Source organism: Felis catus, chromosome X (genome assembly GCF_018350175.1).
Source record: "Felis catus isolate Fca126 chromosome X, F.catus_Fca126_mat1.0, whole genome shotgun sequence".
NCBI classification, from domain to species: Eukaryota; Metazoa; Chordata; class Mammalia; order Carnivora; family Felidae; genus Felis; species Felis catus.
In genome coordinates this window covers 22,111,840-22,131,629 of record NC_058386.1, presented here as the reverse complement: position 1 = coordinate 22,131,629, position 19,790 = coordinate 22,111,840, and the positions used below count along the sequence as shown (strand labels likewise).

Sequence of the window (19,790 nt, the reverse complement as noted above, 5' to 3'; positions counted from 1 at the left end):
TAAGAACAAAGGACCCCTTCCTTTTCTGCCCCGGGGTGGAGATTTCTCTTTGGTTTACCCATCCATAATCCCAAAATAACTCATAGCACCAGTTTTTTATTACAGACTGAATGTGTCCCCACTCACCAAAGTTCGTATGTTGAAGCCCTAACACCCAATGTGAACGTAACTGGAGGTGCAGTCTTGGGGAGGTAATTCGGTTTAGATGAGGCTCTGAGGAGAGAGCACCCGTGATGTGATTAGTGTTCTCCTAAGAGCAAGAGAAACCAGAATTTTCTCTCTATGCCACCTGAGGATACATGGAGAAGGTGGCAGTCTTTAACCTAGAAAGAGAGCTCTCACCAGAAATCAAACCTGCTGGTATCCTGATTGTGAACTTCCCAGCCTCCAGAAACGTGAAAATGTTTGTTGTTGAAGCCACCCACTCCATGGTATGTTGTTGTAGCAGCCTAAGCAGACTAACACTGGGTTTTCTCTCTCAATTCTGACATGTACTGCTGAAGGAACTGGCCTCTGCCTAGTAATTCCACAGCCTCAACTGTGTGCACCACATACTGTAAATGACAATTACATCCCCCTGAAGACAAGCAGGTTCCTAAAGTCCCAAGTTGTGTTGCTTAGGAAATTTCCACTTAATTGTTCTCATAAGGACCACCCTCCTCCTCTCTGGTTCTTTTTACTCTACTTAAAGGCCAGAGAGGGTATCTGGGCATCTTACTTGTGTGAGTGTGGCTCAAAGGCTCTAAAATTCTATGAGTAGAGACGGGATTCCTTTATATCAGCATCTGCAGGGCTAAACTGAGCTTTCCGGTGAGCAGATACTCCATGTGTGATGAACAAAAGAGTCAGTAAACACACCGTATAATTTAAGTTTTAATTTATCTTTATTGAACAAACTTGAAGTATGAATGAAGATGTAATTTATCTTTATTGAGCAAACTTGAAGTCTAAATCTTTTAAAACTAAAACATAGTAACTTGTGTAAAACTAACGCCTAAGAGAAACAAAAAAAACTGGATTGACCATGTTTAAATTTTTTTTTTCTATTCTCTCATCCTTACTATTTTACTGTGAGATTCTTTCACATTGCTAAGAATCTAATTCTTACTGCGACCTTGTAGTATCTTGTCAAAAGGATTAGAACCGTCGGATCTCAGCAGAGGTGGGAAGATACTCCTGGCCATGACGCTGGAAGGTATGAGGACTCTGGCGGGAAGGCCACCCCCGGTTGCGCCTCTGGCCTGGGCTCTCTCTCCCTCTTCCCGCAGAGCCTCTTCATAATAGGACGGGAAAGCAGTGGGGATGGTATCGTTGACTTTCGACAAGAACTGCAGGACTTTCATCTTGGTGGTTTCAGCTAGGGCGTTTGGGCCCCACAGGAACTCATGGCGTGGAGGATCACTGTTGGCCACCTGGCGGTACTCGAGATACTGCAGCCTCACCAAATCTTTGGTGATGAGCTTCCTGGGCTCCCCGTAGATGAAGTGCTTCCTCCCAGGATATATTCGCATCAGACCCAGGAATTTCCAGATGTCTTCCTCAGCAGCACAGTTGCCTTTCATGTAGATCATTCCCAGGATATTCATCAGGAGACCGGTCTTGGGTAACCCCCTGCCAGGACGCACCCTCCCGTTGTTGGGGAGTTTGAGTTTGCTGATGAGGTCGTATCTAGTCGAGTCGATTTCCTGTAGGTCGACGGCGAAGACAATCTCAATGCGCTCAGCCACTTTCTTGAGGATCTCGGGAAAACGCTCTTCATAATTTGGGCCGATAATCTTCAGCATGTCTTCCTTCAGAATGGGCTGTTTCATCTTATACTTGTACAGAAGGTACTGCTCCAGCAAGCCAGGCTTCCTGCTCAGAGAATCTTCGCCTGGGCCTTCAGCGTAGACTGGGGCCTCGTAGGGGCTCGCCCTTTCCCCATCTTGGTTGTTGGATTCTTCATCAGATTTAGTGCCAGGAACGGCTCCAGAAGTAGCGGCGGCGGCGGCGGCGGCGGCGGCGGCGGCGGCGGCGGCTCTTGCTCTTCTTCTACGCCGCTGAGAAGCGCCACTTGACCCAGTAGTGGGCACACTCTGGGTAGTATCTTCGCACTGAGCAGTGGAGGAGGGAGTGGACTCCGCTTCCGCTGCTGCTTTGGCCTGAGCATCTTCGCGACCCTGAGCTTCACCTTGAGCCTGGTGGCCTCTCTCACGAGCCTTGGACTTATTCTTGCGTCTCCGAGGCATGATGGCACCTCGGTCAGGCACAGGAGGCAGGCCTGGAAACAGGATCAGGAGATGCGGACCCCTGGATGAGGGAGAATGAAGTGACGTGAGCACCTTCATCAGGGAGTTTCCTCCCTGGCTTTAACCAAGGCTGCCTCTGGGGGCTTATCAGAGGGCCCTGCTCCAGGAACCCACAAGGCTCCTGTTCTCATCAGCCTGTTCCCGGAGAATTCTATGGAGGAAGTTAGAGGGAACCTTAGAGTATAGTCTGCCAACCCTGCTTGGGGTATACTGGGGTGACAGCAGGGGCTGCCAGTGGGGAGCCTCTCTTCTGCGTTCTGGGGTGTTCTAAGTTTACATTCAGGATCATCCTGAAAACTCTTGACCAGTCCTGGGTCTCCTCTATTCTATTGCCACGAAGTCGATACCTCAGACCAAAGCCAAAGACCCTAGAGGAAGAAGTAAAGTAGTTCTTTACACCCTGTCCCCTTCAGGGGGGCATCCAACTGAGAGTTTTGTGGAGTCCTCTCCTTCATGGGCTGTTTTGGTCCTCATTTCTCATTCAGGGTACTCGCTTGGCCTCTAACTAGCGCCTGGTACACTTCCCTTCTGCTCACTGGTGGCTGTACTCAGATTTGGTGTAAATAAGTGAGGGTGAGGCTCGGCCTGACTGCCCTGAGCCTTCAAGTCCTGAATGGAAAAGTGGGGATCTGACTTCTTGTTATTTTTCGACAGCCAGTGGTTTCCCCCTCCCCACCTTCCAATCTTTCCTTTGGCCCCTACTGTAGCCTGGGATTCTTTTCTTCCTGCCAGCCTGTCCTTAAACATGCTGGGAGAACATGGGAGTCATCCCCCTCTCCAGTTCTCTAAAAGTAAGAATTGTTTGATTCAGATGTCATGGAAAGATCTAGAACTCCTCCTACTTCAGGGAGTAAATGTTGCTTTTAAACAAAATCTTACTCCACCCGATGCCCCCCGCCCCCCTCCCCCCCCCGCCGCATCCCCCGACGCCCCTCCCATGACGCCCCCTCGGACGCCCCCTCCGCCAACGCCCCCTGACACCCCTCCCCCACGCCCCCTACCTCCACTGACCACGCCGCCCCCTCCCCCGCCCTCTCCCCCGATGCACCCTGACACCCCCTTCCCCCCCCCCCCGCCATCCCCAACACCCCCTTCCCCCGCCGCCTCCTCCCCCAACACCCGCCCCCCCCCCCGGACACCCCCTCCCCCCGCTGACTCCCTGATGCACCCTGACGCCCCCTCCCCGACTGGCCCCCCTCGCCGCCCCTACCCGCCCCCTACCCCTGCTGCCTCCCCCAACAACCCCTGACGCCCTCTCCCTACACCACCCCCCCACCGACGCACCCTCCCCCCACCGATACCCTGCCGCCCACAACACCCCCACCCCCTGCCACCCCCCCACCGCCCCCTCCCACTTCTGCCTCCCCAACGCACCCCGATGCCCCCTACCCCCACTGCCCTCCTGCCGCCCACTACGCCTCCTCCCCCCACTGCCTCCCCTGAAGCCCCTTGATGCCCTAACCCCCCGCTGCCTACGCTGCAGCCCCGTGATGTCCCCACCCCCCTCTGCCCCCCAACCCCTCCCACCGCCGCCTCCCCCAACGCCCCCTCCCAACGCCTCCCCAATGCCCCCTTCCCCCACACCCCCTACCCCTCCCCCCAGCAACCCCTCTCCCCACGCCTGCTCCCCCATGACCCCTCCCCCGGCTGCCACCCACCGCCGCCCCTCCTCCTGCTAACCCTCCCCTCAACGCCCCCCCACGCCCCTCCCCCGCAATGCCCCCTACCCCCACTGCCCCCCTGATGCCCCCTCCACCGGTGGCCCCCAACGCCCCCTCCCCCGACCGCCTCCTTGATGCTCCCTCTCCTGATGCCCCCCACGCCCTTCCCCCATGCCGCCTCCCCTGCCCCCCCGACGCTTCCCCCGCAGCCCTGACACCCCGTTCCCCCGCTGACTCCCCAGATGCCCCCGATGCCCCCTCCCCTCTGATGCACCTTCCCCACCTCTCCCTACGCCCCCTCCCAATGCCTCCTTCCCCCACGCCCGCTCCCCCTGATGCCCCCTCCCCCATGCTCCCTCCCCCCGGTGCACCCAGACACCCCCTCCCCCCATGCCCTCTCCCCAGACTGCCTCCCCGCTGCCCCCCCGACACCCCGTCCCTCACGCCCCCTCCCCTCACTGCCTCCCCTGCCACCGACACCCCCCCGACGCCCCCATCCTCCACGGCCTCCCCTGCAGCCCCGATGACCTCTCCCCCCGCCGTCTCCCCAGGCGTCCCCCGACGCCCCCTGCCCCCCGCCGCCTCCCCTGACAGCCCCCGACACCCCCTCCCCCTCAATGCCCCCTCCCCCAGCTGCATCCCTGACGCACCCGGCTGCCCCACCACCTCCCCCGACAGCCCCCAGTGCCCCCTCCCCCCACCGACCCCCCCACAACCCCTTCCCCTCAACGCCCCCTCCCCCCACTGCCTCCTCCAGAGCCGCCGATGCCCCCTCCCCCACTGCCCCCCAACACCCCCGACGACCCCTCCCCCCACGCCTGCTCCCCCTGACGCACCCTCCCCCACCTTCTCCCCCCCGCTGCCCCCCCACGCCCCCTCACCCCGCTGCCCCATGCCCCCTCCCCCTGCTGCCCTCTCCCCCCGACGCCCCCCACGCCCCCTCCCCCTGCCGTCTCCCCCGACGGCCCCCGATGCCCCCTCTACCAACACCCCCCCCACCTCCCCCGCCGCCTCCCCCGACCGCCTTCCCCTGCTGCCCCCTGCCCCCGCCCTGGACAGCCCCTGATGCCCCCTCCCCCCACCGCCCCCCCCCTGCCGCGTCCCCGACGCACCCCAACGCCCTCTCCCCCCACCACCCCGCCCTGCCTCCCCTTCCCCCAACGCCCCCCGCGACACCCCCCATCGGCCCCCCACCGCCCCCTCCCCCGCTGCCCCCCCACGCCCCCTCTCCCCACCACCTCCCCCTGTGCCCCCTCACCCGCTGTCCCCCCACACCCCTTTCCCCCGCCTCCCCTCCCCCCCAACGCACCCCCCACTGCCCCCTCCTCCCATGCCCCCCCCGCTGCTTCCCCCGCCGCCCCCCACGCCCCTCCCCCCCGCTGCCCCCCATGCCCCCTCCTCCCATGCTCCGTTCCACCACTGCCCGCCGCTGCCCCCTCCCTCAACGCCGCAGCCTCCTCCCTCAACACCGCTGCCTCTTCCTGACGCTGCCTCCCCCATGCCCCCTCCCCCCATGCCCCCCCGCTGCTTCCCCCGCCACCCCCCACGCCCCTTCCCCCGCTGCCCTCCCGACGCCCCCCCATGCTCCCTCCCACCGCTGCCCGCCGCTGCCCCCTCCCTCAACGCCGCCACCTCTTCCCGACGCTGCCTCCATCCATGCCCCCCGCCCCCTCCCCCATGCCCCCCCACGCCCCTCTCCCCGCTGCCCCCCCACGCCCCCCATGCCCCCTCCCCATGCCCCGTTCCACCGCTGCCCGCCGCTGCCCCCTCCCTCAACGCCGCAGCCTTCTCCCTCAACGCCGCCGCCTCTTCCCGATGCTGCCTCCACCCATGCCCCCCCACCCCCCCCGCCCCCTCCCATGCCCCCCCCGCTGCTTCCCCCGCCGCCCCCCCCGACGCCCCTTCCCCCCGCTGCCCCCCATGCCCCCTATGCCCCCTCCCACATGCCCCGTTCCCCCACTGCCCGCCACTGCCCCCTCCCTCAACACCGCAGCCTCCTCCCTCAACGCCGCCGCCTCTTCCCGACGCTGCCTCCCCCCATGCCCCCCCGCCCCCCATGCCCCCCCCCGCTGCTTCCCCCGCCGCCCCCCACGCCCCTTCCCCCCGCTGCCCCCCCCCGACGTCCCCCTGACGACCCCCATGCCCCCTCCCCCCATGCCCTGTTCCCCCACTGCCCGCCGCTGCCCCCTCCCTCAACGCCGCAGCCTTCTCCCTCAATGCCGCCGCCTCTTCCCGATGCTGCCTCCCCCCACGCCCCCTCCCCCCATGCCCCCCCTGCTGTTTCCCCCGCCGCCCCCCACGCCCCCCGCTGCCCCTTTCCCCTGCTGACCCCCGACGCCCCTTCCCCCCACTGCCCCCCCCACGCCCCTTCCCCCCGCTGCCCCCCCGCTGCCCCCCCCGACGCCCCTCATGCTCCCTTCCTCCATGCCCCGTTTCCCCACTGCCCGCCGCCGCCTCTTCCCTCAACGCCGCCGACTCTTCCCGACGCTGCCTCCCCCCATGCCCCCCCTCCCCCCACGCCCCCTCCCCCCATGCCCCCCCGCTGCTTCCCCCGCCGCACCCCACGCCCCTTCCCCCCGCTGACCCCCCCGACGCCCCTTCCCCCCGCTGCCCCCCCTGACGCCCCCCATGCCCCCTCCCCCCATGCCCCGTTCCCCCACTGCCTGCCACTGCCCCCTCCCTCAACGCCGCCACCTCCTCCCTCAACGCCGCCACCTCCTCCCTCAACGCCGCCGCCTCTTCCCGATGCTGCCTCCCCCCATGCCCCCCCCGCTGCCCCCCCGTTGCCCCCCCCGACGCCCCCCCATGCTCCCTTCCTCCATGCCCCGTTCCCCCAGTGCCCGCCGCCGCCTCTTCCCTCAACGCCGCCGCCTCTTCCCGACGCTGCCTCCCCCCATGCCCCCTCGCCCCCCCCGCCCCCCATGCTTCCCCCGCTGCCCCCCCCGACGCCCCCTCATGCCCCCTCCCCCCACGCCCCGTTCCCCCACTGCCCCCTCCCTCAACGCCGCAGCTTTCTCCCTCAACGCCCCTTCCCCCCGCTGACCCCCCCGACGCCCCTTCCCCCTGCTGCCCCCCCGACGCCCCCTCATGCCCCCTCCCTCAACGCCACAGCTTTCTCCCTCAACGCCGCCGCCTCCTCCCTCAACGCCGCCGCCTCTTCCCGACGCTGCCTCCCCCCATGCCCCCCTGCCCCCTTCCCCCATGCCCCCCCTCGCTGCTTCCCCCGCCTCCCCCCCACGCCCCTTCCCCTTGCTGCCCCCCCGATGCCCCCCCCGACGCCCCCTCATGCCCCCTCCCCCCACGCCCCGTTCCCCCACTGCCCCCTCCCTCAACGCCACAGCTTTCTCCCTCGACGCCACTGCCTCCTCCCTCAACGCCGCCGCCTCCTCCCTCAACGCCGCCGCCTCTTCCCGACGCTGCCTCCCCCCATGCCCCCCCGCCCCCTTCCCCCATGCCCCCCCCGCTGCTTCCCCCCGCCGCCCCCCCCACCCCTTCCCCCCGCTGACCCCCCCGACGCCCCTTCCCCCTGCTGCCCCCCGACGCCCCCCCGACGCCCCCTCATGCCCCCTCCCCCCACGCCCCGTTCCCCCACTGCCCCCTCCCTCAACGCCACAGCTTTCTCCCTCAACGCCGCTGCCTTCTCCCTCAACGCCGCCGCCTCCTCCCTCAACGCCGCCGCCTCTTCCCGACGCTGCCTCCCCCCATGCCCCCCTGCCCCCTTCCCCCATGCCCCCCCCGCTGCTTCCCCCGCTGCCCCCCCACGCCCCTTCCCCCTGCTGCCCCCCCGACGCCCCCTCATGCCCCCTCCCCCCACGCCCCGTTCCCCCACTGCCCCCTCCCTCAATGCCACAGCTTTCTCCCTCGACGCCACTGCCTTCTCCCTCAACGCCGCCGCCTCCTCCCTCAACGCCGCCGCCTCTTCCCGAGGCTGCCTCCCCCCATGCCCCCCCCTCCCCCTTCCCCCATGCCCCCCCCGCTGCTTCCCCCGCCGCCCCCCCACACCCCTTTCCCCCGCTGACCCCCCCGACGCCCCTTCCCCCTGCTGCCCCCCCATGCCCCCCCGACGCCCCCTCATGCCCCCTCCCCCCACTGCCCCCTCCCTCAACGCCACAGCTTTCTCCCTCAACGCCGCAGCTTTCTCCCTCAACGCCGCCGCCTCCTCCCTCAACGCCGCCGCCTCCTCCCTCAACGCCGCCGCCTCTTCCCGACACTGCCTCCCCCCATGCCCCCCACGCCCCCTCCCCGCACACATACCCCCACAGCCCCCTACCCCCACCGGCCCCCACAACATACACTCCTCTCCCCAACCTTCCGGTGACACCAGAGTGAAAAAAACACGAGTGTCCGTCCACATACCACTGCCTTTCCCCAGATCTCTCCAGGACTGATGGCGGTTGGAAGTTAGGCGCCACCTCATTGTTCTAGAAACAACGGTTCCCTCAGACCTCTCTCAGAGTTCGCTTCTTTCATTTCCTTCAGAGCATAGTACCCTTCCTCTAAATTCAAGGCCTTCAGCTTCCTGAGCCTCCAAATATGGAGGGTAGCTTCACACACGTGTGACCGCCATGTTTGATTCCCCCGGGAGCCACGAGGAACCAGGCATGGCCTTGGTGGCACCTGTTACCTACTTTTTCTCCCCTTGGTTTTCGTTAGGGTCTTCTCCCCCCTCCACTGAACTGGCGCCTCCCGCCAAAGCCTTCACGTTCTTGCGACCCCCTAGGTGGAAATCTCTTTCCCCCTGACTGACCACTCCGCCGAGGGCCCCGTAAGACTGAGAGTAGGCGCGGGGGGCAGTGGGGAGCAGGGGACGCACTATTTGTGGGGAGGGAGGTATTCTCTTATTCCTTAATCGGGCTTCTTACCTTGACTTGCTCTCGGGCCTAGAAGATTCCTCAGTCGCCTGCCCTGAGGAGCGGCAGCCGAAAGGAAAGTCTCTCCCCTTCCTCAAGCGCCCCAAGAGGAAGTGAGGGTTCTTCTTCCGGTCACCAACGATAGGGCCCGTGAAGGCTGGCAGCGGGGGGCGGGATCTCTGGTGCCCCCTCTGTTCGGGAGTGGAGAGGACTCGCGGTTTCCCTCCACCGCCACCCTCTTACCTCCTTGATACTTTTCTTTAATAGGTCATCTTGACAGCATAGGTGTGAGAGCAGGTGAGGGTAGGTTGATGCACGACTCCCTGTATGCCTGTATGTTATTTTCGTCAGTTTTCATTTATAGCAGTCCTCATCTTGGCTTCTGTCTCTTTAATGAAAGGCTTCCGGAGAGCTGCCACGTCACTACGAACTGTTTAGTAATCTCTTTAGTGCCCATCTTAGAGGGGACGAGTCTGTGTCCCAGGGGTGATCGGAGACGCAAAAGGTGAAGAACGAGAAAGTGGACTTAGGTTGGGAGAGGGAATGTGAGAGGAAAAACCCTGCTGATACATTTGTTCCCTTGACCCCTGCCCCAGACTTGGTCTTTTAGGTAACTTCTGCTCTGTAATACTTAACTGTAGGAAACAGGCTGAAGCAGATAATCTCACGAGACCACCATGTTTTGAAGCTAGGCTACACTGCATATGCAGATCGTCATATGTTATCAGGTATTGTATCCTTCCTTTCAGTATTCGTACCTCTCGTTTATTTTGGTATTCTTATTGCTCTGTATACGTATTCCAATTTTTTCCCCTAATGGACTAAGATATATTTTGGAGTAGCAACAAGGAAAGTGAATAAGGTATACAAGGTCTGTTTCAGGGTGGGAGTGGTAGCCCAATACATGCCCTGGATGAATGCACACTAGGGGTCTAGTCTAGCTCTGACACCACCTTGTGAATATGAGAATATTTGAAGTTCTTCATGTGCCAACTGAGTTTGGTAAACTATCTTGTAAGACTGGGAGTGTGTATGCTGTATATAAAGCATCTGTCAGAATGACTGGAAAATATTGGGCACTTAATGAAAGACAGTTATGATTTTTACCTAGGCAATATCACCCTCCTATGTAGGAATGTTTTTTCAATCTAGGATATGTCCTAGGAAACGGAATACTCCTAGACAAAAGAAGATTGAATCAGCCAAACATTCACTTTAGCAGGTAGAATTAAATAGATTTTCCCCATTAGGGCATGTTTTTAAAAATTTGTTTAATTTGATGGAGAGAGAGAGAGAGTGAGCACAAGCAGGGGAGGAGCAGAGAGAAAGGGAGAGAGAGAGAGAGAGAGAGAGAGAGAGAGAGAGAGAGAGAATCCCAAGCAGGCTCCACACTCCATGCTGAGCCTGATGCAGGTCTCAATCCCACGGCCATGAGATCATGACCTGAGCCAAAATCAAGAATCAGACTTAACTGACTGAGCCACCCAGACACCCCCAGAACATTTAATTTTGGTGTGTGGTTTTTCTCTCCCCACCTGAATGCAACTCTGAACTCCTTGGATTTTGTCCAGGACCAACTCTTTAAGCTTTTCCCTGTTGTCCTTACATTCAAATCACCTCTATTTTCATTTGTTTCCTCCCCCACCCCCAGTCCCAAAATGTAGCCTTCTCTTAGAATTCGCTAAAATACAGTCAAGATAACCTAATTAAAATGCTCTTTTAATAGAGTGGGCTCTGTACGAGTTCCAAGAAGAAAGTATCTATACAGTGGCTTCTGCGTATGTCATCTCAAGGGAGTTCACCCTTTTATCTCAGGGAGTCCCTGAAGACAGTGTGTTTAGAATAGCTATTTGTGCACTATATTCTTTTGTATTGAGACTGGAATGAAGACGCTCATGATTTCTGCTTTTTCAGAGCTGAATTGTGTCCCCCCAAAATTTCATGTTGAAGCCATAACCCCCAGTACCTTAGAATGAGACTGCAGTTGTAGATGAGATCATAAGAGGTGGTTAAGTTAAAATGAAGCTTTTATGGTAGGCCATAACCCAGTCTGGCTCATGTCCTTATAAGACCAGCACCCACAAAGAGACACAGGAGATTCATGCACACAAACAGACAGCCAAATAAAGAGGGTGGCCATCTAGGAGCCCAGGAGAGGAGACTCAGAGCACACCAGCCCTGCCAGCTCCTTGACTTTGGACTTCTAGCCTCCAGAACTGTGAGAAAATAAATTTTGGTTTAAACCACCCAGTCTTTGTTATTTTGTTATGGCATTCCTGACAGGTTAATACCCTGCCCCAAGTAGAGATTTCTCTCTGGATTATCTACGAAGCCAAAGTAATTTCTAAGAATCTATTTTAATGGCCGCCTCTCTACCCCCCTCCCCCCCCCCCGAGGTAAGGAAGGAGCCTCCACACTATGGTTACGTGGAGTTGACACATGCAGCGCTGGACAATGTAGACATGAGATAGACAACCAGTTATTAGCCATGTTTCCTCGCTGGCTAGGGGATAAGGCACCACGTGCTACACAGTGCGACACGGGGATACCGGTCAAGAACACAGTGAATGAGCGAGTCTGTGGGAGGCATAGTTTGGTGTCAAGAGCTTGAGGTGACCTTTCATTCCAGTGGTGCTGTGTCATCAGCTTCTTTGAATAATTTTGCATGCTAGTAGGGAACAGAAATCTGCCGCTTAGGAATAAGCAAGGTTTGTGCCTTGTTCCCTTGATAAAGATGATGGTTTGGTAGGGGCCTTATCTGTAAGTACAGAATATCGAGGGGGAACTTCCAGTAAGACAATTTGAGGCCCTGTAAGTTTCACTAAATGTCAAGGAGCACGTAATATTGAACCTTAATTTGAGAACGTACAGCTCAGTGTAGTTTTCGATTCAAGGATTTTTCTTTTCTCTCACATCTGAGATGCATCATCTTAGGGTATGGCATCTGATCACTATTCCCACAACCTCAGTCTAGTCCACTGCATAGTTTAATTTGAAATTACATGACATGGTTTGACCCACAATATCCCAAAACTTAAACGGTCTTATTTTGGGGAACTTACACTCTGCCTGGCCCCAGGGAACCTCCTTTCTCCCTCATTGTGTTTTTTTGTTTGTTTGTTTGTTTTTGTTTTACTTTTTTGTAAGACACAGAGTTTTGGGATCCTTATGATCCCAGATACTAGTTTGTAAAATTCTATGGGAAAGGATGGGTCTTTATCTTAGCATCCCCACTCCTAGCATGGAGCCTTCCAGAAAGCACGTACTCAGTAGACATTTGGGGAATAAAAGAGAGAATGAGGTCTAACTTGTTATGATTTGGCATATCCTAAAACTAAACATATTGAGGTATAAATTATCTAATTTTATAAAGCAAAAGGCTGAAAGGAGTAAAGAACACCAAAGTTGATCGTGTTTTATTGTTTTTTTATATTCCATTATCACAATACATTTAATATGAGGTTCTTTTACATTTCCATGAAAATCCCTATTGTGAGGTTATGTTTTCTTACTGCGATAATTTTTTTTTAAAAAGCCTCAGACTTCAGTAGTCTGTTACACACAGTAGCTATAGGTCTGGCTTCAGCTCTTAATTCCTCATCTTCCAAAGTTTCTTTATATCTTGCTGAGAAGACACTGGGAACTGTGTCATTGAACTTGGCCAGTAATTCAAGGACTTTCATCTTGATGGTTTCAGTGTGGGCTTTTGGGCCCCATAGGAACTCACAGCATGGAGGATCACTGTTGGACACTTGGCAGTGTTCCAGGTACTCTAGCTTCACCAAATCTTTGGTGATGAGCTTCTTACGCTCCCCATAGATGGAGTGCTTCCTCCCACCATATACTTGCATCATATTCAGGCATTTCCAGCTGTCTTCCTCAGCAGCACAGTCGCCCTTCATGAAGATCACACCCAGGACTGTCATCAGGGTAGACCGGTCTTGGGTAACCCCCTGCCGGCGCACACCCTCCCATTGTTAGGGAGTTTCACTTTGCTGACAAGGTCATAGGAGTGGCTGGTTGAATCCACTTCCTTGAAGTCTACCGCAAAGACAATCTCGATATGTTCAGAGGCTCTCTTAATGATCTCAGAATAGTATTCTTTGTAAGTTTGGCCACTAATCTTTAGCATTCCTTCAGAATGGGCTTTTTCATTTTTTATTGGTACAGAAGAAACTGTTCCCACAAACCCATCAAAGCATGTGATCTCAGTAAAAGGTGGGGCCCAGAGAAACATAGATGTTTCTCATCTTGGCTATTCTCACCATCAGATATTGTACCAAACATTTCTGAAGTAATGGTGGTAGATGGGGCTCCCCAAGACTCTTCGGAAGTGCTAATTGAGTCATCAGCAGATAAACTCTGGGTATTACCTTCTGAAACAGGGGAAGAAGAGGGAGGAGACTCTTCCACTGCTACAGGGGCCTGAACTCTTGTGTCGCCTCGAGACTAGTGACATTTCTCATGAGTGCAGTGCTTATTCTTCTGACCCTGAGGGATGATGGCTGTGATCAACGTCAGTGGTCAGGAGTATGAGTAGGAGAGCAGGTGGTGAGGTCCCACTAGAGGAGGAGGAAGGTTGATGGGGTGTGTGCACCTTTATAAAGAAGGTACACTTGGTTTTCCTCAAGGGCACTTCTCTCACCACCCACAGGGCTCCTTTCCTCCCAGTTGGCTTATCCCATGGGAAGCTTGTGAAGGAAATTAGAGATTTAGGCTGCTTCCTGTCAGACCTGCCTCGGGCATACTGGGGTGATAGCAGGAGCTGCTGGTCTTGTGGTTGAGAAATCACCTATTTCACAGTCAAGACCATCATTCAACTAGTGGCCAGTCATGGGGTTTTTGTTTTGTTGTTTGTGTCTGTTTGTTTGTTTCACCTCTGTTTCTCTGATGTTGACATCACAAACCTCCCTGGTACCCATGATGAGGAAGTGAAAGGGGTCCTCAGCTTATGTTTCCTGTCCCGGTCTGACTGTTCAGTGGGGAGTTTTCTATCTTGGCCTCTTTGGGGTCCTCAGTCCTCATTAAGGTCCTTACATGGGGTCCACATAGGGCCTGACACCTCCACCCCTTGCACTGAAGTGTAGCTGCACTTTCGATCTAAGGATTTCATTTCCCATAAACCTAATATATATAAGCATTGGGGCAGTTTCTACTTGAAACTCCTGCCCTGGTTCTTCATGGGCTGAAATTAGGGGCAGAGCCAGAATCTTTGCTTTCCTTTCTGCCTCGTGGTGAGTAGTCCTTTGGTCCTCGTTTTGAGCCCTGACCCTTTCCATGGCCTGGAATTCCTCCCTCCCTTGCCCTTAGGCCTGCCCCTCATATCACAGCCTGCACCACCCTGAGACCCCTAGAAGAAAGTGGGACTCTCATCTGATCCTACCTGTCCTTGGTCTCCTGAGGCTGAGAGTAAGAACTAATGCTTTCCTAACTTTTCCATTTGCAAGAATAGTAGGCATAATGCTCACAGGTAGTTGCTAGTTTGCTTTCTCATTAGTTGTCTGAGATTCACCACACAATGCAGTTTCCTAGACTGTGTTAACTTGGTCATAAACTCTTGGACATTGGTGGGGAAGTCTGAAATGGGTGGTCCAAGTGGTTGTTCTTTGTTCCCTGACTTCAAGGGTGGCAGTAGGAGCCAATGGTGCCAAGTTTGCACCGAAGCTCGGAGTCCAGGTGAAAAAACTCATAGCCCTGCGTTCAGGCACCAAATAATGAGGTTTTGGGGGTTGTGGGGGGTTTGGAGCTGATGGCCAAGAAGGAATTCTTGAAGACCTCTTTGGCACAAAAAGCTGATTTTATTAAAGCATGGAGACAGGACCTGTGGGCAGAAAGAGCTGCTTTTTTTTTTTTTAAGTTTCTTTAAAATTTGTTTATTATGAGAGCAAAAGAGAGAGTGAGAATCCCAAGCAGGCTCCATACCAGCAGTGCAGAGCCTGATGCGAGGCTCAAACCCACAAACTGTGAGATCATGACTTCAGCCAAAAATAAGAGATGCTTAACTAAATGAGCCACCCAGGCACCTCTCCTGACTCTTCTTTGAAAGGCTTCCTGGGAAATACCTCATCCTTCCAAACTCCTGCTTAGTCTCCCTACTGCAAACCTGGCAGCAAATGAGTTGATTCCCAGGAGTAATGTGAGACGATGAAACTATAGTAGAGGCAGGGGCCCAGGGCTGGTTGTATGCTATCGCAGATCTCTTCTTTCTTCTTTCTTTCTTCTTTCTCACACACTGATCTCTTCTTTCTTTTCACAGACTTAGCCTCTTACATAACTTCACTTCTAATAGATTTATTTTCCACAATAGAGGGACTGAGCCACATGATACTGTGATTCCCTGATCTTTTCAGGTTTATTGACATTTCCTTTGTTGATAACATTATTGTCGCTGAATACTGTCTCTTTCTTTATTCATACTTAACATTGATTTTGCTATTGCTTGTTCCTTGGGCTTTGTATTCCAAAACCATGTCTGGGGTGTGAAATCATGGTTTTTAACACCTGAAATACATTTGGGAGTAATGAGCAGAACAGTGAAGTAAGTGATACCCATAAGCCTCGGGCTGAGAGGAGTGGCACTGTGGGCTCTTGAGGAATTCAGAGCCAGGGTCTAGTCCAGTGCTGTCACTTGCCAGCCTTGAATTTCAGAATATTCCAAGTTCTTTATTCGGAAAGTGAGTCTGATAACATTTGTCATGTAGGACTATAGACATATAGGTGATGGATATTACCCATTTGGCACGGTGTTAGGCAAAGTTTGGTGCTTTTTTTTAATTTTTTTTTCAACGTTTATTTATTTTTGGGACAGAGAGAGACAGAGCATGAACGGGGGAGGGGCAGAGAGAGAGGGAGACACAGAATCGGAAGCAGGCTCCAGGCTCTGAGCCATCAGCCCAGAGCCTGACGCGGGGCTCGAACTCACGGACCGCGAGATCGTGACCTGGCTGAAGTCGGATGCTTAACCGACTGCGCCACCCAGGCGCCCCGCTTTTTTTTTTTTTTTAATGTTTAGTTTTGAGAGAGAGAGAGAGAGAGCACAAGCATGATCCAGGGAGGGGCAGAGGCAGAGGGAGAGAGAGAATCCCAAGCAGGCTCCGCACTATCAGCGTAGAGCCCGATGCGGGGCTTGAACTCGAACTCACCAACCGTGAGGTCATGACCTGAGCCGAAATCAAGAGTCAGATGCTTAACCAATGGAGTCACCCAGGTGCCCCACAAAGTTTGGTGCTTTTAATGAACGGCCATTATTACTAAGATGATTGTGACCCCTGATGATAAAATTGTTTCTTTACAGAATTTTATTTCCAGCCTGTATTAGACAATATCCAACTACTAACAGTATAGAAATCCAAATCCACTGAAATGCTACAGGGCAAATAAAATCCGTAGTATTTCTCCACTAGAGCATCTGTTGTTTAATATAGGTATGGGGCTGTCTTCCTCAATTGGATGCAACTGAAAGTTTCTCTTTGTGTCAGGTACCAACGACTTCCCTTTTAGGTCCCTTTCCATCCAAACCACCCCTGTTGTCATTCATTTTATCGCCACCAAAATTCATGCCCTCTCTTAAGAGTTGGACAAATTATACTCAGAATAACCTAGTTAAAATGCCCTTCTAACAGAGTGAGCTCGGGCACTCCCATCCCATGAAAAGCAAGAAAGTCCAGGGCCTTCTTGGCATCGCACTTCAATGAAGTATTACCCTTATTACTCAGAAGCTCTCTGGACGTTCTCTGCCTAAAGTACGTCATTTGTGTACTGTGTCACCTGCACTGGGGCACGCGCATAGGACCCATTCCATTCAGGCCTCAGCTAGGGACTGACGCTGGTTTTCACACAACCCCAGAGTAAATGTGAAAAACTGTTTTCCACTACAGGCCTGGGCTCCCAACTCTGAGAACCATCATCTAAAGACCTGGCCCTCGCTGCCCACCACTCGCCCGGCCACATCCAGCCCACAGCACAGCCTGGCTTAAAATGACCTCCCCAAGGGACTAGCATTTTACCAAGCCCAACAGAGCGTTAACCGAACGCTTTACACCAGACTTTTCTCACCTAGGACCTCCCCTTATGCACCTCTTCTTTTTAACTTGTCATTAATTTATTTCTTGGAGTGGAGTGGAGTGTGCATTGGTTTGCTTATTTTTCTTAACATTCCCAGTGCTACCAGGGGGCTTTCCAAAGAGAGGATGCTCAACTGATACTAGAGGAAAAGAAATAAATAGCATTTATTATTATTGAAATAAACCGAGAAGTTTATTTAATTTCTTAGACATTTTGAATAAGCTACACAGTACCCAGGTGTATGTTATTTAATTTTATGAGCAAAGAGCCCAAAGAATAAAGCAAAGAGTTAACCGTCCTTAAGTTTCACCACCTGGTGATCCCAAATATTTTCCTGTGAGGTTCTTTCATGTTCCCATGAAAAACCCCATTTCAGTGCTCTGTTAACCAGTTCTGTAGCAAAAAGGAAAGAATGAAGGCATTTGAGTTTGTTTTAAAAAAAAAGGCAAACCCTAAAACTTAAACGTGAATGGTAATAATGTGATTTCTCTGGCATTAGTAACCTTAGGTTCTGAAGCAGAATATCTTCACTAAACTGAACAATATCTGAAAATTAAAAAAAAGCTTACAGATGACTTTAATGAAAAAAACAAACAAACAAAAAAGGCAAAGATCTTCATTTTGTTCCCTCCAGCCCCCAACTCTGCACTACTTGGAAGGCCAAGGGCCATCTTTTGCCTCACCTGACTCACTGGATTCTGCGACAGCAGCTGACCCGGGTCCTTGAAGGCTCCCCGCGCTCCCCGCCCCCCCCCCCATCACCAGGAGAGGCCACCCTGGCTGAGGCTCTGGGTCTGCGAGCTGCCTCATGTAGCAGGGCCTCCTTATACATTTGTCATCACCAGAAATGGAAGTCACGTAAGTCACATCTAGTCACAGCTGTTTGGAGATTCTGAGAGCTAACAGCGGGGGACAAAACTTGATGGGACTCTACCGTTCTGGGGTGTGTGAAAGGAATGTGTTTTATACAATTCAGAACCAGCCCCTTTCAACCATACCTGAGTTTATGTTCATGAGGTGACTTTGGAAAGCTCCTAAGTATGGGTACTGGCTGCCCAGGGGGAACCAACCGTGTATTTAAGGAGTTGGAAGTTTCGGCCCCACCTCCTGATCTGCGGTGAGGGGAGAGAGGCTGGAGATTGACTTGATCGCCAACAGCCAGTGATTTCATTATTTGTGCTTCTGTAATGAAGCCTCCGTTACACTCCTAACCAAAGTGTTTTGGAGAACTTCCAGTTTGCGGAACTCGTGGAGGTGCTGGGAGGGTGGGACAGCTGGGGATAGGACGAGGAATCCCTGAACGCCTTCCCCACACCATGCTCTGTGCTTTTCTTTTTTCTTTTTTTAATTGATGTATTTATTTTGAGAGAAAGAGAGCACGCGTGCAAGTGGGGAAGGGGCAGGGAGAGAGAGGGAGAGAATCCCAAGCAGGCCCTGTATCACCAGCACAGAGCCCGATGCAGGGCTCGAACTGCAGGATCGTGACCTGAGCTGGAGTCAGACACTTAACTGGCTGAGCCAGCGAGATGCCCCTATGCATTTCTTACATTTGGCTGTAATTTAGTCCTGTCCATTCATGAGAAATCAGTAACCTACTAAGTACATCATACTCCTGACTTCTGTGAGCCATTTTAGAAAATTTTCAAACCCAAAGAAGAGTTTGTGGGAATCCCTGATTTATAGCCAGTCAGAGGAACGGGAGGCCCAGATTTGTGATTAAGTATAGGAGAGTCTTCTGGGAATGAGCCCTTGACTTGTGAGATTTGATGCTCTTTTCAGTAAATGTTGTCAGAATGGAATTGAGTTGTAGGACAGTTGGCTGCTGCTTAAGAATTGGTCCATTAGGGGCGCCTGGGAGGCGCAGTCGGTTAAGCGTCCGACTTCACCCAGGTCACGATCTCGCGGTCCGTGAGTTCGAGCCCCGCGTCGGGCTCTGGGCTGATGGCTCAGAGCCTGGAGCCTGTTTCCGATTCTGTGTCTCCCTCTCTCTCTGCCCCTCCCCCGTTCATGCTCTGTCTCTCTCTGTCCCAAAAATAAATAAACATTGAAAAAAAAATTTTAAAAAAGAATTGGTCCGTTTGGGGGATAAAGACACTAAACCCTATACTGCTGGTGTCAGCAGTATTGTGAGTAGAAGCGTAGAGCACATGTTCTTTTCTTGTAAAATGCATTTTCTCCTTTTCTGTGAAGGCAGTGATTTCCCTTTGTCGGTATTTTCTTCTGTGATCTAACCATTGTGTTTCTGAGTCATCCTATTTGATTCCTAGTGAAATCCGTGGTCTTTCCTCATCCCCAAGTTGCAAGAGAGGCTTTGGTTTTTGACCACTTGGGTAAGCTCGCTCATTGCTGTGTCTTTCAGAGGCCAGTCTCAAATAACACACCAGTAACAGATTCCAGAGTTGGACACGAGGGCACACCAGGGAAGGCCCCGGGCGAGGATGCCGTCTTGCAGGAAAGTGCTGGAACCAGACACACGCCTTGCGGCCAGGGCAGGGTCTGCTTCCAAGGATCCATACGGCTAATGGTATGTGGATCTGAGGTGAATGCAAGCCACAGACAATCCCCACATTGTGGTCTCTTTTCACAGTAACCGCCCTCTTCTATGCCTGCTTTTAACATTTTGGCTGCAAGTTCCTCTTTCTTATTGCCTCAGATCTATTTTGGAGGAGTGGGGAAAACAAAGCGAATTGAGAGACACCGTGTCGGTCTTCATCTGGGAGACACGCAGTGGCACAGTGTGGCCTCTAGACAAATTCAGACCAGGGCTCTAGTTCTGGGTCCGTCACTTCAAAGCCAGGTGAACTGGAGAAAATGGCTAGTTCATCATCTGCAAAGTGAGTCTGATGTGTCCTCCCTGGTAGGATTGTTGGAATATGTGCAGTGTTTGCAAAGCATCTGAAACAATGATCTTCTAAAGAGTGGCATTT

The 19,790-nt window shown here is 54.3% G+C and overlaps 2 protein-coding genes across 4 annotated transcripts; both read right to left on the bottom strand.

Moving 5' to 3' along the window:
• Positions 1 to 865: 865 nt before the first annotated feature.
• On the bottom strand, positions 866 to 8,963 carry LOC493792 (melanoma antigen 2). 3 transcript variants are annotated; one of them, XM_006943623.5, is made up of 2 exons: positions 8,812 to 8,963; positions 866 to 2,289 (listed from the first exon to the last, which is right to left on the bottom strand). In XM_006943623.5, exon 2 carries the CDS (start codon positions 2,226 to 2,228, stop codon positions 1,098 to 1,100), a length of 1,131 nt encoding a protein of 376 aa, XP_006943685.2. In that variant the 5' UTR covers positions 2,229 to 2,289; positions 8,812 to 8,963; the 3' UTR covers positions 866 to 1,097.
• A 3,363-nt stretch (positions 8,964 to 12,326) lies between these two features.
• LOC102899615 (melanoma-associated antigen B5) lies at positions 12,327 to 12,993 on the bottom strand. The gene is given in 3 exon segments (XM_011291657.2): positions 12,327 to 12,728; positions 12,731 to 12,939; positions 12,942 to 12,993. Coding segments are annotated over 3 exon segments (663 nt in total).
• Positions 12,994 to 19,790: the final 6,797 nt, after the last annotated feature.

Coding starts and splice junctions, on each gene's coding strand:
- LOC493792 (XM_006943623.5), bottom strand. CDS start 2,228: ATGCCTCGGAGACGCAAGAATAAGTCCAAGGCTCGTGAGAGAGGCCAC.